This window comes from Capra hircus, chromosome 7, assembly GCF_001704415.2.
Source record: "Capra hircus breed San Clemente chromosome 7, ASM170441v1, whole genome shotgun sequence".
Taxonomy (NCBI): domain Eukaryota; kingdom Metazoa; phylum Chordata; class Mammalia; order Artiodactyla; family Bovidae; genus Capra; species Capra hircus.
In genome coordinates, this window is record NC_030814.1 from 103,867,495 (window position 1) to 103,887,571 (window position 20,077).

Genomic DNA, 20,077 nt, shown 5'->3' on the forward strand with positions numbered 1-20,077 from the left:
TGGCCTGTTCGTTGCCAGCTCACCCTCCTGGAAGGTTAAGGGTCACTGGGCTGGGGGACTCTGTTTAATTCACAGCTTAGTCTCCAGTGCCTGGGATGCGGTTGTGGCCCCAGTTCCTCCACCCCCAGCCAGGCCTCTGTTCCCGTTATGGCGAACAGCTGCCCTCATTGAGACTGTCTGAGTGGACATCAGACCACCTCCCGTACCTCCCACAGACCAGACAGCCTTGTCCACGGAGGGCTCTCAGAGAACACTGAGACAGTGATGGCAGGTAGGGACACACAGGCCGGGACACGCAGACCCCAGGGCCCAGCTGGATGGCTGGGGAGGGCACCTGCCATCAAGCCTGCCTGAGGAAGTGGGAGGCAGCAGGCTGGGGCAGGGCTTCCAGGGGAGGTGCTGGTGGAGCAGCCGGTGAGGCCAGCGGAGGAGGAGTCAGTGCTGAGGGGTGTGCAGGACAGGAAGGCAAGAGTCGCCCTCCTGCCCACCACTACCTGGGGGCTGCTGCTTACGGCTGCCCACTGGATCCAGCTCCCTGAAATGGACTCATGGCCCCAGGTTGAAGCAACAGGGCAATCCAGGCAGGCCCCAGGCTGAGTCACACCTGGGTGTGTGGGCCTCCCTGGCCTGACAGCTGGAACAAACTCCAAAGGGAGGACGGCCCGCGGGAAACACCTACACTTCACCACCTACACTTAAGGTAGCCCGCAGGCTGCAGGTCATGCAGCAGTCAGATGGTGGGGGCGCTAGCCCCCGGACACACACCATCAGGAGGGCAGAAAGAAGGAGGCCGACTTGTGGGAACCAGCCCGGCACTTTTGGTTTCTCTTCTTGTTCAGGGCGTTGAGGCTGGTTTCTTGAAACCAACCAGGAAGAAGAACTGGAAAACCGGGCTGTCCTGACATCCAGCTCAGGAGGACGGAGGCTTCCGGAAGCCCCTTGGCACCTAAGCGGCCAGTGCTGGGGAGGCGGCTCACGTCACCAGCGGGCTCCGAGAGAACTGGGCCGGGAGCCGGGGCTGCCCGGCTGGAAAGGTCAGGGGCGGCTGGCGGCGCGGGCAGGAAGCCGCGATTACGCACGCCGCCGGGGATGCGCCCCTGTGTGGAGACGGGGCGCGTCGGAGACCCAAGACCTTGAGCGGCGAAGAGGCCCTTGGGAACGTCTGAACATGTTCTTGGTCCAGAGCTAAGGAAGAAAAACCAAACCGCGAACAGCAGGAAGGGGCGGGGCTTCTAAAGGCTTTCTCGTTCACAGCCGTGCAGGACACCCGAGGCAGAGCCCCCGGCTTTCATCAAAGCCTCACCAGACATCACGCCCTTGCCAAGTGGGAAACCCAGACTTCAGACCAAGGCCCCCAAAGGCCATTATGGGATTCTGTGTCCAGGGTTATGGGGTGAACACAGGCCCTCCCTCCCCGCCATTCTTTTTTGTCTTCCTACCAGCCTGGCCTGGCACCACCCACGTCTCTGAGGGAGGTGGGTTCCCAGGGCCCAGGTCACACTCAGACCCCGCACCCCTGCCCCCAACCTATGCCAAAACAAGGACTCAGGCAGCAGCAGGTCCTGGGCGGGGTGCAAATGGAGAGAAGCAATGATGAGGAAGTGGCAGGGAACAGCACTCTCCAGATAGGATGAGACTGAGAAACCTTAGAGAGGCTTTGCCATAGCTAGGCCAGTACTTGGCAGACCTAAGTGGAGTTCTACAGGCACCACCATCTTTTCTTCCAATCACCCTTCAGAACCGGTCTCAACATGGTATCGGTGACAAGTAGACCTCAGGCCAGGTAGACCTCACATCCATAGGAACCAGCCTCTTAACACCAGGCTGTCCAGGAATATCGGTCAAAGGACCACATCGCCGGAAGTGTTCCGCACAAGTGCTGGCTCAGCGTCTCAGGCAAATCGCTGAGTCGCGGACAGGCAAGTGCCCCGACTCTAAGAGGAGGTAAACGGTTCGTGAAAAGCCTTCCTCATGTGTTCCTGGAGGCAGCTCCGTGTCACAGCTTCTCAGGGAGCTCTGCTGTGAACAGTGCTTGCACAACAGAGACGGAGGCTGAGGACAGGCAGTGTGGGTGTCCCAAGAGGGGAAGGGGCTCCCCTACTGCCCAGACCCCCATTTTGCCTTCCACCTTTTGTAAGAGGCTGCTGAGGGTCATGGGAACCAGTGTCCCATTGAAATGCTTCCCCTTGGTGAGAGGCCACAGGGGGCAAAAGGAAACTTCTTGCGTGGGGGCTGTGATTTCCTGAGGACACTACAACTAGATTCACCCAGTGGTTCAAAGGAATTACGGATTTCGCAGTTTGTAGTTGTATTTGTTTTTATTTTTCTAAGACAAAGAGGGAGAGAAGAAGGGACGGAATAGGGCCCAGCATCATGCCCCAGAACAGCTTCTGAGGCATACGTCTGCCTGGATCCATTTCGAAAAGGCAGTTTCAGGGTCCGTGTTTCAGGAGACCCTCCAGGCTGTCAATCTCAGTGCAAACAGCTGAAAATAAAAACCTCCCGTCTGTTTACCACACAGAATGCAAAACAAACCTGTTTGGAAAATGCCTGCCCTTAAAACAAGAGTGAGGGCTTTAACGATGCATTAAACACAGAATCTTCCAGGAATCCAGTTGGCTGCGGCTTCACAAAACCAGAAGCACAGAATAACATTTCCAACCATAGAACTGCTGGCTAACAAAAAAAGAGGAGGACCACAAGATGACAGGCAGGGGGTCCTCCCCGACCCCTGCCTCTTCTTTTTGTTCTGAACAGTCATAAACTGGAGACCAGGAATGCAGCCTCAGGGTGGGAGCAGGTGCTCGGCGCGGCAGCTCAGTCTTGGGAATGGAGGGGCGGCTCACTGCTTGCCCGCCTGTCTGCCTGGCTTCTTTTCTGGTTGACCTCTGCCAGTCCCAGGGATCCCACCTCGGCCTCGGCCACCGAACACACCTGTGAGACAGGAGGGGGGCTTCAGTAGAGCCAGGCTGGGAGGGTCACTGTGGGCAGGGACCAGGAACTGGAACCCTTAGACGATAGCCAAGTCGTTGAACCCCTCTGAGCCTCAGCTTTCACCTCTGTAAAGTGGGGGCAGTGACTGTACCGTCAGTGGGAAGAGCAGGTTGAAAACCTGAGATGGAGTGTCTGACCAGGGCTGGGCAGGGGTATTGCTCCACAACATTCTCAGTGTGACAAGGGATATCAGACCAGGCGCCCCAGGGGTGCGATGGATGCCAAGAAGGACAGAGGCTGGCATCAAGTCACGCTGGGGCTTGCGGGGGCGGGGGGGGGGGAATGCTTCCTGGAAGAGAGGGCTGAGGGCCAAGGTGAGGGGGTGGGTAGTCATCAGCAGGACAAAATCAGAAGGGTTTCCAGGAGGAGCTGGGAGTACAAGCTAGGATGAGGCCTGGACTCAGCCCAGGGGTGGAGCAACGATGCTCAGCTCTGTGACTGGGGCTGCACCGGGGGACCCCACCCTGCCTTGCTGGCCCCGAGAGAAACAATGGGGTGGGGTGGGGTCTCTGTGTGTCCAGCCCAGAGAAGGGGCGGGGGGGCCTCCTGAGCTCTGACCTCTGCAGCCAGAGGTGGGGCTGTTTCCGAAAGGCATTTTACGTGGAGCACACAGCACTGCTGCTGGGGAAGGTGAATAGCCCAAGGGTGGGTGCAGCCCCTGCCCAGGAAGTCGCAGAAGCAGCAGCCTGGCCTTCCAGGGCCCCCTTCCTCCACACGCATACAGGGGACAGAGCCAGGGCTGACAGGGTCTGCCCAGCCTCATCTCTAATGGAGCAAGACCCAGCTTGGCCAAGGGGAGCCTGGTCATGCAGCGGCCCCTATGCAAGCAAGCGCCCCTCCCTGTCCTCCCTGCTCCTTCAGGCAGTTTACTCGACAGCGATGGCACCCTGGGTGGACAGCCTAGCCCTAGGGGCAGGTCCTGGGACCTCTGGGGCCCTGCTCACCCCCATCCTAGGTTATTCTCTACCTGCGGTGCCCTCTTCTCTCTGGCTCCTTTCTGTCACTCAAGCTTCAGCTCAGGGGGGGCTCCTATGTCTTTCCTGGCTCTGCATATACGCCTCCAAGGTGGGTTCCTGGAACCTGGCATACAAGCCCCTCCAGGTGGGTGAGACAGAAGTCGGGTGGGGGAGGTGGGGAAGGGTGGGGCCCACAGCTGGCCTCTGGGCTGCGGCTCTAGCTGACTGCACGTTTAGTTTTATGCAAGATTTATGATTTCAGGGTGGTGCGGGGTGATCTACCCAAAAGGCGTGACCTTGGTTTTGTCTAAAGGAGTCACAGCAGGGAAGGGTCCCAGGCTGGGCACCACGGGGATCTTCTCCGCAGGGGGGAATCTGAGCCTCCCCGAGGTGCCCAGAGCACCTGCCAGGAAACACAGGTGGGGCTCAAGTCCCAGGTCTGTGTGGGTACTGGGTTAGTCTGCTGGGCGGCATCTGGAGCTGAGGGAGCACCAAGAGCCACTGCGGGGAGGAGGGCCCATGTTGTGAGGATGGGCGCGGCTAGCACTGACCACTAGGGCTTAGCTGGGCTCCTGGGGTAGGGGACACGGGGCATGCAGGTGGCAACCAGCAGCATCAGCTGTTCCACAGAAGAGCCCCGTGAGTCACAGCCCCCCAGTGCCATGGAGGAGGGGCGCAGAGCCAGGCCCTCGGCAACATGACGCCACCAGTGGAGAATGTCAGCCCTGGGCCAGGCCAGATGCCGCGTGCGGCAGTCACCCTCCAGCGGGGAGGCCCCGGCTGCCTGCCAGGGGAGAAGGCGGAGAGAAGGGCCTACCTCGCCCGGCGCCCCCCATCCCGCGGCCCTTCTGCTGCTTCTGCTGCTGCAGGCCACCGCGGCCACGGCCCTTGGCCACCACCTCCTCCTTGACCATGTCGATGATCTCGTCGGGGATGCGCAGGTACTTGATGGTGCTGCCGCGGATGTAGCACTCGGGCATCCGCCAGAATTTGTCCCCGTCCTGCAACAGGGGGTACGTGTCAGAGCCGTGGGGAGGAACGTGTAGGCAGCCGGGCAGCATCCATCCACTCAGGCTCCCTGCGCCTGGCGGCGCCCTTCTGCACAGGACACGGGAGGGCCGCCCTCCAGCAGGCTCTCTCCAGACCCTTGGCAGCCCTTCACGCACGAGGGCGGGCAGGGCAGGGCCTCGTGAGCAGCCTGTGCCCTCAGCCTGTCCTCTGGTGGGGGATGCCATCCAAAGCCTGGAGAGTCGCGAGGCTGCCTCACAGGCCAGGTGCTGCCACAGCTCAGCTCCTCCCCCTTCTGCTCCCCGTCTCCCCGAGCTCTCCTGGAGTCCGCTCCACGCACTGTGACTCAGTCATTCACACAAGTGTCTAGTGGCAGGGTCTGAGCTGGCCATGGGACACAGGTGAGCAGGACACAGACCCTGGGTGGTGGGTGAAGAGGGCCAGGAGAGGGTGGGGAGGCAGGTTTGGGGCCAGCCGGGGCAGCATCCAGTGATGCCAGTTTACAGGGGAGCTAATGGAAGCTCGAGAGACAAGGACTTGTACAGCTGTAGACTCCTGAGCAACGCCAACCTTGAAGTTTTCAGGATGCTGTCTCCCCCCGACTCTCAAACACCCTGTGACCAGCACAAGGCCTCACCCCACCCTCCTGCTGCCCTTGGGCAGGAGCCCGGGATCTCATCCATCAGATTGCTTCTCCTGCCCCACCCCTGCTGCCCCAAGCCAACCCCTCCCCCACACCCTTAGAAATCAGACCAAGACATCTCCCTGCTTAGATCCCAATCAGGGCCCCGTTGGCCGAGGACAAGGTCCAACTCTCTCAGTGTGGCTCCAGAGGGCCTGAGATCCAGCCCCACTCTGGCTGCCCTCCCTCAGCATTCGATGTGCCTTCCAGATGGAACATTCTGGAACACACGCAGTGGGCTTCTGGCCTCCAGCATTTTGCACACGCTGTTTCCTCCTTTTCATGTCTGGCTAACTGCAGCCCTCAACAGGCCTCACTTGCAGCCTCCTTGAAGCCCCCAGTCCTCCTGAATGACATCAGCAGTGCCTGGACCACTTGGCGCAGCCCAGTGCAGGCGCTCGGCGGGGACAAGTGGAATGTCTGAGGGCCAGCTCTTCCCAGGAACATACATAAGAGCCCCCGACCCATACAGGAGCCCCAAGAGGCCTCAGAGCATTCTTTTCCCAGAAAGGGTAGGCGAGCAGCCAAGTCTGTGGGGATGCAGAGTACAGCCAGGCAGGACGACGATTCTGTGGAAGCTCAGGGCTGGGACCGGGGCGGCCTTTCAGCGTGAGGCATTTCCCCAGCCAAGGGCAGCCCAGCCCAGTGCACTCCCTGGGGGAACCAGGCTTACACGCTTTCCATGGGGCAGCTCATGCCTCCAGACGCTTGCTCTCCTGCACACTCTCAGCCTCTGGGGTCTCTGGATCCGGCTGCCCGAGGGGAGAAGGGGCTGCTGTCACCTGTTTACAGGTGAGGAGGCCTGATGGCTGCACAGATTGGTTCCTCACACCCAGTTTCTCCTCCCAACTGCTGGGTCCTGAGGGGAACCCTCCAGGGGGAGCCATGTGTCCAGGCTTGGCCATGGAGGCAGGACTGACCTTGGCCCAAGACCCAGTGATTGGCTCGATGTCCTCAAAGTGGACAGAAACCTATTGGCCGTGTGCAGAAGGACACGTGCCCAGCTGTGCACCATGGCGCCATGTGCTACAGCCACAATGGAAATCCCCAGCCACCCGCCACCTGGAGTTTGGTCCCAGGAAATAAGCCACAGAGCTGAGCAGCTGAGGGGGAGCGGGGGTGGTCCCCCAGCCCCTGTCTGTCTTCGAGGACAAGACTGGCTGCCTCGTGCTCTGCTGAATGCTGGCGGGGCGAGCCCTGGGGGTACCCTGTCCTTGGCTCAAGACAGCCCGGGCCTCCCAGCAGGTTCTTCCCCGTAACATGGGGGGCTACCTTGGGCAGGTGATGGAGACGGGAATCAAGGGGAAAGGAAAGCGCTAACTAGCAGAACCCAGTGCAGGCAGGGGGAGGGAGTCTGCCCTGGAGGCCACCCCCTTCCTGTAGAGAACGGCACAAGTCCTTCCTGGTCAGGAGTGGGGTTGGGGTTGGGGGGTGGAGGAGCAGCTCAGTACCTGCTGGGCAGCAACCACAGGTGCAAAGTCCAGGGCACCAGAGACTTGGAGCCTTGTGCCTCTGCCCAGCTCCACATCCAGCCCCGTGCCTCGGGCCCCGGCCCTCCACAAAGCCCTGCCCCTGGCAGGATGACCTGCAGTAGAGGCTGAGGTGTGGGCTGTCCCACTCCTCCCAAAAGTCCAGGCAGAGGGCTTGTACCGGACTTGGAAGTGGGAAGGCCGAGGCTCTGGAAGGTCATCCCAGGTTCCAGTGCGTGACCCTGGCCACAGAGCCTCCACTCAAAACACCCACCAGACCAGTACCACCTGAAGGCCCCCGGATGGGGGTACAGGCTGAGGGCACAGGGTACTCACCCTGGACGTGCAGATCACCTCACGCAGGTTGATGTTCATCCAGTTGTCACAGCTCACCAGGTGCCCGTTGTATGTCTCCCCGTTTTTGAGCTCCACCAGCTGGAGAGAAACGGGCCCCACATCAGGCACAGGCCCCGAGGAAGGGCAGACCTACCCCGAGGAGCAGGTCGCCACCATCGGGCCTGGTCAGACACGGCCTTGGCTCCTCTTGGGACCCAGTGGGCACAGCGCACAGTGCCCAGGCCCCCAGGGGCCCATCTTGCAGGAGATGTGCTCTGCTTTTTCAGTACACTTTGCTGGGCATTGTACACTTTCTATGATGAAACCGTTTTCCTGTGTGTGGAAGAAATGAACAACACCCACACATCTTTAAAAGAACGAGTAAAGTTAGGGTAAGAGGGTGGCCAGGTGCCCAGGGATGCCACATGCGTGATCCATGGTGGTCTGGAGATAGTCTTTCACTGCAGGAATTACTGGCCTGTCTTGATGTGTTTCGGGAAAAGCACCTCATTCAGAAGACATGCTTTTGCTAGGAAAAGCCTGTCTTAAAAAAAAAAATCAACTGAGAGAACAGACTTACGGTTACCAGAGGGGATGGGGGCGAGGAGGGATAGTTAAGGACTTTGGAATTGACATGTAGACACAACTACATTTAAAATGAATAACCAGGAACCTGCAGGATAGCGCTGGGAGCTCAGCTCAATGCTGTGTGATGACCGAGACGGATGGGAAGGGGGTGGGGTGGGACGAGGTCCAAGAGGGAGGGGATACATACACATACTGCTGATTCACTTCATGGTAGAGCAGAAACTAACAGAGCACTGTAAACCAATTCTCCCCCAAAAGCAAACAAAGAACGGAGCAAGGATCTACTCTAGAGTGCAGGGAATTCTTTGCTCCATATTATATAACAACCTAAATGGGAAAAGAATTTTTAAAATAACAGATACCTGCGCATACATAACTGAATCACTTTGCTGGACACCTGAAACTAACAAAGTGCTGTGGATCAACCATATTTCAATATAAAATAAAAATTTTTTAAAATAATCAACTCTTGGGGCTGGAGAGGCACTGGGCTGCCCAGACACCACCTCTGCACCATTCTGTGGGCTGAGCCTGAGCACTGGCACGATGCCGGGTGCTGGCATGATGAGCGCCAGCGGCAGCCCAGCCCATGCCCGTGACTTCCTGCTCAAGTTCCTGCTGGTGGGTGACCAGTGACGGGGGCAAGGGTGAGACCCTGGTAGGCCTGTAGGACAGCTCAGCTGAGTCCCCGGATGGCCACGGGCAGTCATCACGTGCTCTCCCCTGCCTTCCATGGTGCTGTCGACATTTTACAGCTACTCTGCCCGTTTCCCTTGGCAACCACTTTAAGGTTTAAACATGATTTAGAAAGTCATCACTTTCCAGTTTGAAAAAATTGAAAAAAAAAAAAAAAGAAAAGGAATCAACTCAGCTATCTGCCCAAGAGAAACGAAGGCATACATCCATGGAAAAATGTGCACACGAATGTTCCCGGCAGCTCAAATTTTCAGTAGCCAAAAAGCAGAAAGAACCCAAATGTCCGTCATCAGGAACAAATGGACGTGTGTTAGTTGCTCAGTCGTGTCTGACTCTGTGACCCCATGAACTGTAGCCTGCAAGGCTCCTCTGTCCACCGAAGTCTCCAGGCAAGAATACTGGAGTGGGCTGCCATTCCCTTCTCCAGAGGATCTTCCCGACCCAGGGATCAAACTCTGGTCTCCTACACTGCAGGCAGATTCTTTACCATCTGAACTATCAGGGAAGCCACCAGGACAAACGGATAAAGTGTCATATATCTACACAATGGAATAGCACCTGGCCATAAGGAACGGAGGGCTGACACACGTTATAAAGTGGACAAGCCCTGAGAACATCATGCTGAGGGAGAGAAGCCAGACATGAAAGGCCACATGTTGCGTGATCCCATGTATGGGAAATGTCCACAACAGGCAAATCCACAGAGACAGAAGGCAGAGTAGTGGCTGCCAGGTGCTGGGGGAGGGGGCTGTGGGGTGGCTGCTAATGGGGACTGGGCCACCTTTTAGGGTGACAGGAGTACTCTGCAATGACACAGAGGTGGCGGCTGCACAACACTGCAAACGTGCTGCGCGTCCCTAAACTGTCCGCCTTGAAAAGGCTGAACTGCATGGTCGTGTGAATAACATCCGAATTTAAAAAAGGAAAGACAACAGAACATATTGACAGATATCACACTCTATCACAAAGGAACAAAAGCACATTAGGAAATGTGTATTGCATGAACCCACCCACATTTTAAAAATTCATTCATGCTTACACACACGTTAAAAGTCAAAACGTGTAAATACCGAAGAAAAAATTGTTGGGAAGATTAACGAAGAGGGGATTCCACTTCCTCCGAATCTCTAGTATTTGCCACTTTTAATAAGTACATATGACTTGGAGCAGAAGCAGAAATGACACAGGCCCTGGCGTGCGGGAGGGAGGAGAGGTCAAGCTGCTGCTTCGCGGACAGGCAGGAGGCGGGCTTGTCTGGAGGCACCTCGCCCTGTGCCGTGTCCGTTCCTGTGCTGAGGCTGGGCCCTGCTGAAAGGCACCACTCCAGAGTGGCACATACTCACCATTGGGTGATTCTGAGCCGTTTTCAGCAGCGACAAGGGAAGCTGAAAGGCAAATAAAAGAGCATGACTTGTCTGGCTCATCAGCACCCTGGACTCGGCCTCTAGGCAGGGCTAGCATATCCCTCAACAGAAACACAGCCTCTGAACTCTCCCCAACCCCAGGCCACATATCCGCCTCCCAGGTTAGCACTGAAGTCTAGAAAAAATCTCATTTCAGCAATTCTGCAGCTGGGGAGACCCCAGCCTGGAGAAGGACGTTAGATCTTTGTCCTCCCAGCCTTTTGACCCTCCCCTGAAGTCCTTCAATAAAATGGTTTGATCTCTCCCCTGATAATCTCAGCAGCAGCTGCCCTCTGGTGTTGGGGCTGATCATTCTGGGTATTTCTCTGTAGCTCATGCCTGACAGGACCAGGCATAGCCCCCCAGGTTTATCAACAGCATCATGGCACATGGGTCCTGCTCCTGCTTACGTGTTTTGCTCTGATGATGTTTCAGAGATACGTCCAGGTTAACACACGCAGTTCTAGCTAAGCCTTTCATTTTCAGTATGGTAGATGGTTATCCTCACACCCACTTTACAGGTGAGGATGAGCTTAGAGACTGAGGAACCTGCCCAGCACCACAGACCTAGTGAGAGATGGAGCATGGCTCGACCCTGTCAGAAGCCAGCTCATGCTGGGCCCACACCTTGGGCGGCAGCCCTGACTGTCCCCTGGCAGAGTGATCCATCAGACTCAACTGGCCTCTTGATCTAAAGAGGTGACATCTGAGCTGGGTATTCAAGAGGAATTTACCAGGTGAGAGGAAGAAACATTTCAGAACAAGTCTGTGGTTACTGGGACAGCAGATAAACGATGGGATTTAAAAACTCACCCAGGTAAGGTAAACTTTCAAGATAGTTCTGTTTCCTTCATTACTGAATTTCTTTTTCATAAAAAAAAACCCATATAGTGTTAACTGGGGTGGGGGTGGGAATCAGTTTTCATTTTTGTAACACAAATCTTGAGCCTTACCCTGGGGCCTGTCTCTGGGCCTCCAGAAGGGTGACTCAAGGAGCAGTGCTTGGGTTCAGAGTCCAATGGCAACCTATCCAGTATAGGCAGGTGAAAGTTCTAGAGCAAGGGCCCCACCAGACAGGAAATTATCTCAGGGAAAACCGTACCATGCCCCAGTAACTGGGGAACTCTAAGTTGGCCTGACCCCCAGGAGCTCTTTGCTGGGGAGTCCCAGCCTACCCTCAGGCTCTATCTAACAGGTGGTAGCTGTTTCTCCAGGTGGTGGGGACTGTGAGCCTCTCTGTCAGGAGGCCACAAATGGCCCTCAATCTCCAGAGGAAGGTTCCCTGTGGAAGGGCTTGGAGGGAGGGGAATTCCACATCCCACGGGCCTTCCCTACAAGCCACCCAGGGGAGGTCCAGTGGCAGCAGGAAGCTAGGCCCAGGCCCACTTCCTGCACAGGCTTCCTGGAAGGGCAAGATAAGGAGGAAGAAGGGGCCACGTGGAAAGGAGGTGGTTGTTCCCAGAAGGGCGCGTAGGTGGCCAACCTGCCCTCTGCTCTGGAATGAATCTGTGCGAGGCTGCCCGAGTGCGGTGAGCCGGAGGTTCAGCAGACACGCATGCAGCAGCCACACACCCAGGGTATTTACAGCGGCAAAGCCTTGCACTCTTCCTGGGCAAGCCTGTTCTCTTGTTCTCTTGTGTCCACAATGGGAATCTGGACTGGGGCACACCAAGATCCTCCTCCCAGATCACCAGGTTAGCCCTGGAAGGTGAGAATGAAGATGGACTCTGAGAGGTTGGAGGGGGTCGGAACAGTCCAATCAAGGAGCCTCTACATGAGACACCAGCGGCTAGAGCAGGAGGAACCTGCCCAGGGCCACAGAGCAAGGTCCTGGTAAAGCTGGGGAGAGGGGGCTGATGCCTGTCAGCAGGGAACCCACAGATGTCCCTTTATGGCACACAGAGCCTCTAAGCTGGTCCCTCTCAGGCTGCCACCAGTACCAGCTACCAGTAGCACAGACCTGCAGGACCCACAGCCTCCACAGCTGTTGCTGGCAGTGTGCCCTCGGAGGATGGCTGTGACACAGATGGGACCAGCACCCGCTCCCTAGGCAGCCCACAGAGCCAGACCTGATCCAGCTCCAGCAAACTGGCCCACTCTGCGCCTCACACACCGCGCCTGGTGCTGCTGGCAGCCTTTGTTCTGAGGCTCCCTCTGCCTGGGGTGCCCTGCCCCCAGCTGGTGACTGTGCCCTCAGCCAGGTCCTCGTTATAACCCTGTCGAGGGAAGAAAGGAGGTTTCCACCTGGGTCACCCTCTGCTGCTGCTATTACAGGACACAGCCAGTCTCTAATTAACTTGTTTATTTATGATGTCTCCCTGGCTAGACTGGAAACGCCAAACCTCCTGCTAGACTGGAAAATTCGGAGGGTGTGGACTTTGTCCAGCACTGAACACCCGGTCAGGCACACGAGAAGGTCTCAGTAAATATTTGCTGAACAAATACAGCACACACCACCCGCTGGAGGCACGTGGGGCGGGGGGATTCCTGCTCCACCCCACAAAGAAAGGAGAGCTTAGGTAGGGAGAGGTGGAGCTGGGACAGCCCAGGGCCTGGAGCCACGGTCACATCTCACCATCTTCTACAACCCCAAACTGTGCTGAAGACAAGGGTGAGGGGAAGGGGAGGATCCTGAGGAACCTGAAAGCCAAGGGGAAGGGATAGCAGCACGGGTGGGGGATGGAAGATGCTTGAAGGTGCCAGGGAGACAGGAGAGGGCTGAACACTCAGTTCTGGGGGAGACAGGGTCCTCTGGAGTCAGGGAAAAAAGGTTGAGGAAAGAAAGGCCTTTCTCAGAACGCCTGGGGCCTGGTCCTCAGGCCTAGATCTAACAGTACCCTGAGGCTCCTAATTCAGGAATTTGTTGCAGACCACCCACTCCTTCACCCAGACCTCTGCTTCCAGCCCTGCAGGGACCACAGGGAAAAAGCCCTGTCAACGGCCTCAACACTCCCCAGAAGGAAGGAACAGGCTGAACGAGCCTGTCCTTCACGCAGGCACTACTCTAGGCTCTGGGACTCCTAAGAGAATAAAAAGCAAAAATCCTGTCTCCACAGAGCTTAACACATGGATTTTTCCAGTTTTGCTCATTCCCTGAGACCAACTGTACCCTTGAGCAGAGAGGAACCTGCTCCCTTCTCTCCAGCCTTACACTGACCAGGAGAAATTTAATGAGCCCTCATGGTTGGCTCAGAGAAATGTGCAGCGACCACCTCAGAGCAACCTGGGTGCTGACAGGCCAAATACTCTCTCAGGAAGCCCTCGGCTCTCAATTCCATTGTGGGGCCACAGTTTTTCTGTCATACACTGGGCGGGGCGGGGGGACGTGCACTCTCTGGTTTAGATCTATAACTTGTCCACAACTTGTGAACAGCATGCCTTTGGAGAGGTTTCCTGTCAGGGTCTCAGTTTTTCCTTCTGTGAACTGGGAGGACAGTTAGCCCATTTTGGCTCAAAATGACCCCTCTCCCTCTGAACCGCATCCTGTGTGACCCTGGGAAAAGCAAACCCATCTCTGGGTGTTTTTCAGCCTGAAAAACAGAGGCACAGGAGATTGTGCAGCTAGCATCCTAAGGGCCTTGTTGTTGTTCAGTAACTAAGTCGGTCCGACTCTTGCAATCCCATGGACTGTATCCCGCCAGACCCACCTGCTCACGAGATTTCTCTGGCAAGATACTGCCATTTCCTTCTCCAGGGGATCTTCCTGACCCCGGGATGGAACTCGCGTCTCCTACACTGACACGCGGGTTCTTTACCACGGAGCCACGAGGGAAGCCCTCTAAGGACCTTACAAGCTCTGAAATTCCCCAAGTTGGCGTAATCTGAGAACGCACAACGGGTCTCTACTTCCTGGCGCTCTAACTTTACATTCCACGAGGTCAGACTGGGTCTGATCACTCGGAGTCGCTTCTCTAACTGAGAAGTCATGCTGTTTCATTCACTGGGATTCTGGGAGGGGTGGGGGGTTCCCCTTCCTCTCCGACCTCATTTCTCCCATACGAAAAATGAGAAGACTGCGGCTAGATTGCTACACTATTACACGTTCGTCCAATCCTCTATTCCCCTGAGACCGACGTGCCAGGTGTCTTGAGAGAACCCCCTGCATTCTCCGGTCTGTTTCCCCCGCTCCGACCGGGTGGCAGGACTCGAGGCCCGGATGACACACTCGCTCTGCATCGCCCCTGCCCCAGCACCCGCCCCGAGGGCCCTTGGCGGCCGGCTCCCCCGTCGCCTCACCATGGTGTCGGTAGGGACCGGCCTCCCCGGCCACTTCCGCCACCGCCGCCGCCGCTCACGTTCCCGCCGGGAGCCGCCGCTGCGCGCCACTAGGCTGAAATAGAGTGGCAGCGACGCGAGCCAGTCAGAGCGGGGCTCGTGGGAAGGACAACCAATCCACTCAGAGCAAGGCGGGGCCTACTAAACTCGAGGGGCGGGCCGGGCCGTGTTCTCACCAGTGAAATAAGGACCAGAGTCGTAAAGTGCCGTAGTTGAGTGCTGCAAAAGGGGGCGGAACAATATGTGCCCGAGCAGGAGGCTTTGTGGGTAAAGGCGCTTGCGCAGGTCAAACGCTCGAGGATCTCATCGGCTCCACGCTGTGGGCAAAGTCGGTTATTACTTCCAATTTCCTTGAGAAATGGAGGCTCTTCGGTTATTATCGGTTATTATTGGAATGTGCTTAATGTCTGCCTTCCCGCCCCTTTTCTGGTTCTCATTATTGTTGTTCAATCGCTCAGTGAGTCGGACGCTTTGTGACCCCCATGGACTGCAGCACGCCAGGCATCCCTGCTCTTCATTGTCTCCTGGAGTTTGGTCAAACTCCTGGCCATCGAGTCGGTGATGCCATTCAACAATCTCATCCTCTGTCGTCCCCTTCTCCTGCCTTCAGTCTTTCCCAGCATCAGGGTTTTTTCCAGTGAGTCGGCTCCTCGCATCAGGTGCCCAGTGTATTGAAGTTGAAGCTTTAGTATCAGTCCTTCAAACGAATACTCAGGGTTGAGGATTGACTGCTTTGATCTCTGTGCTGTCCTGCTGCTGCTAAGTCACTTCAGTCGTGTCCACCTCTGTGCGACCCCATAGACTGCAGCCCACCAGGCTCCCCCGTCCCTGGGATTCTCCAGGCAAAAACACTGGAGTGGGTTGCCATTTCCTTCAATGCGTGAAAGTGAAGTCGCTCAGTCGTGTCCGACCCTCAGTGATCCCATGGACTACAGCCCACCAGGCTCCTCCATCCATGGAATTTTCCAGGCAAGAGGACTGGAGTGGGGGTGCCATTGCCTTCTCTGTTTTGCTGTCCAAGGGGCTCTAAATAGTCTTCTCCAGCACCACAGTTCAAAAGCATCAATTCTTCCGGCGCTCAGCCTTCTTTATGGTTTAATCCTCATATCTGTACATAACTACTGGAAAAACCATAGCTTAGACTATACGGGCTTATGTCGGCAAAGTGAAGTCTCTGTTTTTTAATACGCTCTCTAGGTTCCTCATAGCTTTTCTTCCAAGGAGCAAGTGCCTTTTAATTTCATGACTACAGTCACCATCTCTTTGGTAGGTTGGAATCCTGGCTTTGTCCCTCGGAGCCTTAGTTCACCTCCCTTTAAAATGGGTGTAATGAGTGCTGTAGAAGGTTGCAGTGAGGAGGAAATGAGGTAAGCCATGGGAAAGCACACAGAACAGTGTCTGCTTGATATATTCAGATGTGCAATATTTATTGAGCACCTACTATGGGCCTGCTCTGGGAAACACAAAGTGAATAAACCAGACGAAACTCCTGGCCCTCCCAAGGCTTAGGAGGGGTGACAGCTGGTGAGCAAGACAAACTGGCAAATGTATTCATCCCCTTGGGCTGCCACAACAGAGCAATCAAACTGCGTGGCTTTAAACCACAGAACGTGATCCAGAAGTCTGAACTCAAGGTGTGGGCAGGATTGGTTTCTTCTCAAGGATCTGAGGGACAGTTCATCCCAAGCCTCTCCTCCAGCAATCCAGCAATCCTTGTAGTTCTTGGTTATAAACATGTCACTCCAGTCTCTGCCTGTCATCACATAGCTTTTCTCTTTCCTCTTCTTTTCTTATGAGGACACTCCTTTCTCTTATTGTGTGCTGTGCGTGCTAAGTTGCTTCAGTTGTGTCTGAGTCTTTGCCACCCTATGGACTGTAGCCCTCCAGGCTCCTCAGTCCATGGGATTCTCTAGGCAAGAATACTGGAGTGGGTTGCCATGTCCTCCTCCAGGGGATCTTCCCGACCCAGGGAATTGAACCTGCGTCTCTTGTCTCCTGCATTGGCAGGTGGGTTCTTTACCACTAGCGCCACCTGGGAAGCCTGCCCACCCTAAATCCAGGATAAATTTCACCTTGAGATCTTGATTAAATCTGCAAAGAATGTATTTCAAATAAGGTCATATTCACAGATATGGGGACTAGAACTTATCTATGTTTTTTAAGATATGTTAGCATGTATCTTTTTAGGGCCAATTCTCAACCCACTACATCAAGTATAAGCTATGATTCCTTTGAACACTGACATTTATGTGACTAGTTCACATCTCCTAGGTGACCGTGCATATACTTTCACACAGTCATGAGCATGTCTACAGCCTAAATTTCCAAGAGAGATCCAGCTGGGTGACCACTGAGTGTTCCTTTCTCTGTTTTGGCTTCCACACTTGCCTTGACTCAGGTTTGTAAATGAGACATAGGTGTCCTCCTCCAGGACTACCCTTTTCCAGGCCTCCTTAGTGTCTTCATCGGCCTGAGAGATTTTTCCTTTCTTTTTTTGGCAGCGTTGCATGGCTTGTGGAATCTTAGTTTCCCAATCAGAATTTGAACCCAGACCCTGGCAGTGAAAGCGTCAAGTCCTAACCACTGGACTACCAGGGAATTCCCAAGAGCCCAGAGCCAAGCTCTTCCAGCTGAAGAGACCCGATGTCTCTCAGAGCTGGCTTAGGGAGCCCCTTGATGCTCAGCTTCTCAGTAAGAGATTCCCCTGCATCAGGTCTCAGAGACCGGGGCAGAAGAGGATGAGAACTGCCCAGCCACATCCCACCAGGCAGGGCACTAGAATCTCCCCTCCAGGACCTAGTGAGGGGAGACGGTTTGGGGGTCAGTTTTGTTATGAAGGGACTGAGTAGCTCAGGCTTGTTCCTCCCTCTTTCTTCTCGCTAAAAACAAGAATACAGATTTCCCTTCATTTGTGATAGCGTGGTGGTTTAGTCGCTGAGTCGTGTCCGACCCTTTTGCAACCCCGTGGGCTGTAGCCCGCCAGGCTTCTCTGTCCATGGGATTTCCCAGGCAAGAATACTGGAGTGGGTTGCCATTTCCTTCTCCAGGGGATCTTCCTTATCCAGGGATTGAACCCAGGTCTCCTTCATTGGCAGGTGGGTTCTTTACCACTGAGCCAGCAGGGAAGCCCTGTGATGGGGTTATGTCCCAATAAACCCATGGTAAGTTGAAAATTTAATAAATTGAAAATACATTTAATACATTTAGCCTACTAAACGTCATAGCTTAGTTTAGCCTCGCCTATTTTAAACGTGCTCAGAACACTCAAATAAACCTATAGTTGAGCAAAATCATCAAACACAAGCCTATTGGATAAGAGTGTTGAATACCTTATATAATGTATTGAATACTGTACTGAAAGTTAACAAAAAGTCAGTGTATCAGTTGTTTACCGCTGTAACCCCATGACTGACTGGGAGCTGAGGCTCATTGCCAGCTGCCCAGAATCATGAGAGAGCATCTTACCACATATCACTAGTCCAGGAAAAGATCAAAATTCAAAGTGTGGTTTCTCCTGAACGATTGCTTGCCCACATCATGAAGCTGAAAAATCTGAAGTCAAACTATCACAAGTTGGGGACTGTCTATGATCATCTCTGCCAACCAGGGTTACTGTGTGGAGTGATCAAATGTGAAACTCGTATAAAGACTGAAGCAGCAGATAGCCCTGGACCCACGGTTGTCTTTCGTGTCTTGGTTTGGGGTCTTCCCTCCCTCAGAAGCTGACCCTGAAATGAGAACTCAAGGGTACATAGAGTACTCAAGGGATGACCCTAGGAAGTCCCCACTGGGGATGGAGAACTGAGACACAGAGGGAAGGATCCCTGCAGTGGACACCAATGAGCAGATGACAGAGTGGGCACCTGAGGGTTAGTCCAGCTGTGGACCTTAGGGAGACAACACAAGAGCTTGTGTCTCAAAGAGGTCCCACCCAGGTTAGGGCAGTGTTTATTTTCCTCTCTATCATGGGCTGGGGGATGATCCCAGGGGTGCTGGTGAGGTCTGGGAAGTGTTTAGGACATTAGTAGCAGGCAACAGTGATATGCCAACTGGGTTAGAGGGATCAGCATGACCAGCCAAGCTGTGTTTGGCAAGGGTAAAGGCCACTTTGATGTAAACAACAGAAACTGGGGCACATGATGTGCTCCAACGTCAACATGGTGCTGGCAGAAAATTGCATGGTCATGCACCTCTTCCTGCCTTTCTAGATCTTTCTATGTGCAGTCTTTCTCCTTTTGCGCAATTGATAAACTCATATTCATCCTTGGAAACTCTGCTTGGGTGACCCCTTGTGGCAGACTATGGTTACTACAGTTTTGCTCAGCTCTTTCAAGAGCTGAAAGAGTGAAGTCGCTTTCACTCTTGAAAGAGTAAAGTTGCTCAGTCGTGTCCGACTCTTTGTGACCCCATGGACTGTAGCCTACCAGACTCCTCCCTCCATGGGATTCTCCAGGCAAGAATACTGGAGTGGGTTTGCCATTTCCTTCTCCAGGGGATCTTCCCGACCCAGGGATCGAACCCAGGTCTCCTGCATTCCAGGCAGATGGTTTAACTTCTGAGCCACCACAGAAGCCCTGTGCTGGGCAATTAGAATTCAATCGTAAAGGAAATCAGTCAGTCAGTCCTAAAGGAAATCAACACTGAACATTTATTGGAAGGACTGATGCTGAAGCTGAAGCTCCAATACTTTGGCCACCTATTGCAAAGAGCCGGCTCACTGGGAAAGACCCTGATGTTAGGAAAGACAGGGCAGGAGAAGAGGGGAATGACAGGGGATGAGATGGTTGGATGACATCACTGACTCAATGGACTTGAGTGTGAGCAAACTCCAGGAGACAGTGAAGGACAGGGAAGCCTGGTGTGCTGCAGTCCATGAGGTCACAGAGTCGGACATGACTTAGCAACTGAACACCACCACCAAATCAGTTCTCTGTCCACCTGGGCAAAGTGATTGATCGGTTTAATAGGAGCAAGTGACCAACCAAGGCCAGTTAGACTCTCCCTTGAAAGGGATACTGAGGGCTAGAAGGGAGAAAAGCACTTTCTACAGAGGTTTTTGAAAGTGCAATAGTGAAAGCCCAGGGCTATTACAACTGATCTTCTGGAAGAAGCTCTCTACTAACATACACAAGAACTTCTCTGTGGAAAAGAGGCATGTTTTCAGCTCCTGGATCCAGCTGTACCTGAAGGCATAGGTCTACTTTCTACATATATGAATACAAGTAGTTGTCCTTTGTTGCTTAATCCGCTTGGAGCTTAGACTCTGTCCCTAGCAATTGGCAAGCCCTCCACTAATACCATAGCTGCTCTGAATTCTTGAGTGACTGTCCCCCCAAATCTAATCATTCCGTTTCTTATACTTTGAACTTCAGTACCTTGTATTGACTTTCAATCAATACCTGGTTTGGCCCAAGTTGTAATCGCTTGTTTGCACACTTAATCCTTCTCGATCCTGACTTATAGGAACAATGTGAGAGTTTGCATGGGCCACTGTTTGAGGCTGTCAGCACAGGTTTTCCTTCCCCTTTATCACGGACACATGACACAGGTTCAGCCAAGTAGAGGTCTTCCCTGGGAAGCTTCTGGAATCGCAGAGCTGGAGTAATGTGAGTCAGGTACAGACATAGCCATCTTTCCACTTTGGCATCCTGGTCCTGTTTCATCCTAGAT

General features: G+C 54.5%; 1 protein-coding gene across 1 annotated transcript; it reads right to left on the bottom strand.

Moving 5' to 3' along the window:
* Positions 2,300 to 14,491, bottom strand: LSM4 (LSM4 homolog, U6 small nuclear RNA and mRNA degradation associated). The gene is made up of 5 exons (XM_018051433.1): positions 14,369 to 14,491; positions 10,073 to 10,114; positions 7,446 to 7,544; positions 4,768 to 4,951; positions 2,300 to 2,934 (listed from the first exon to the last, which is right to left on the bottom strand). The coding sequence occupies exons 1-5, from the start codon at positions 14,369 to 14,371 to the stop codon at positions 2,843 to 2,845; spliced, it is 420 nt and encodes a 139-aa protein (XP_017906922.1). The 5' UTR covers positions 14,372 to 14,491; the 3' UTR covers positions 2,300 to 2,842.

Bases quoted from the DNA above. Each gene is read 5' to 3' on its own strand.
- LSM4 (XM_018051433.1), bottom strand. The intron at 7,545-10,072 runs GTGAGTATGTGC...GTTTCTCTCCAG, and splicing joins CGGCTCAGAATCACCCAATG to CTGGTGGAGCTCAAAAACGG. The intron at 4,952-7,445 runs GTGAGTACCCTG...CCCCTGTTGCAG, and splicing joins AGGTGATCTGCACGTCCAGG to GACGGGGACAAATTCTGGCG.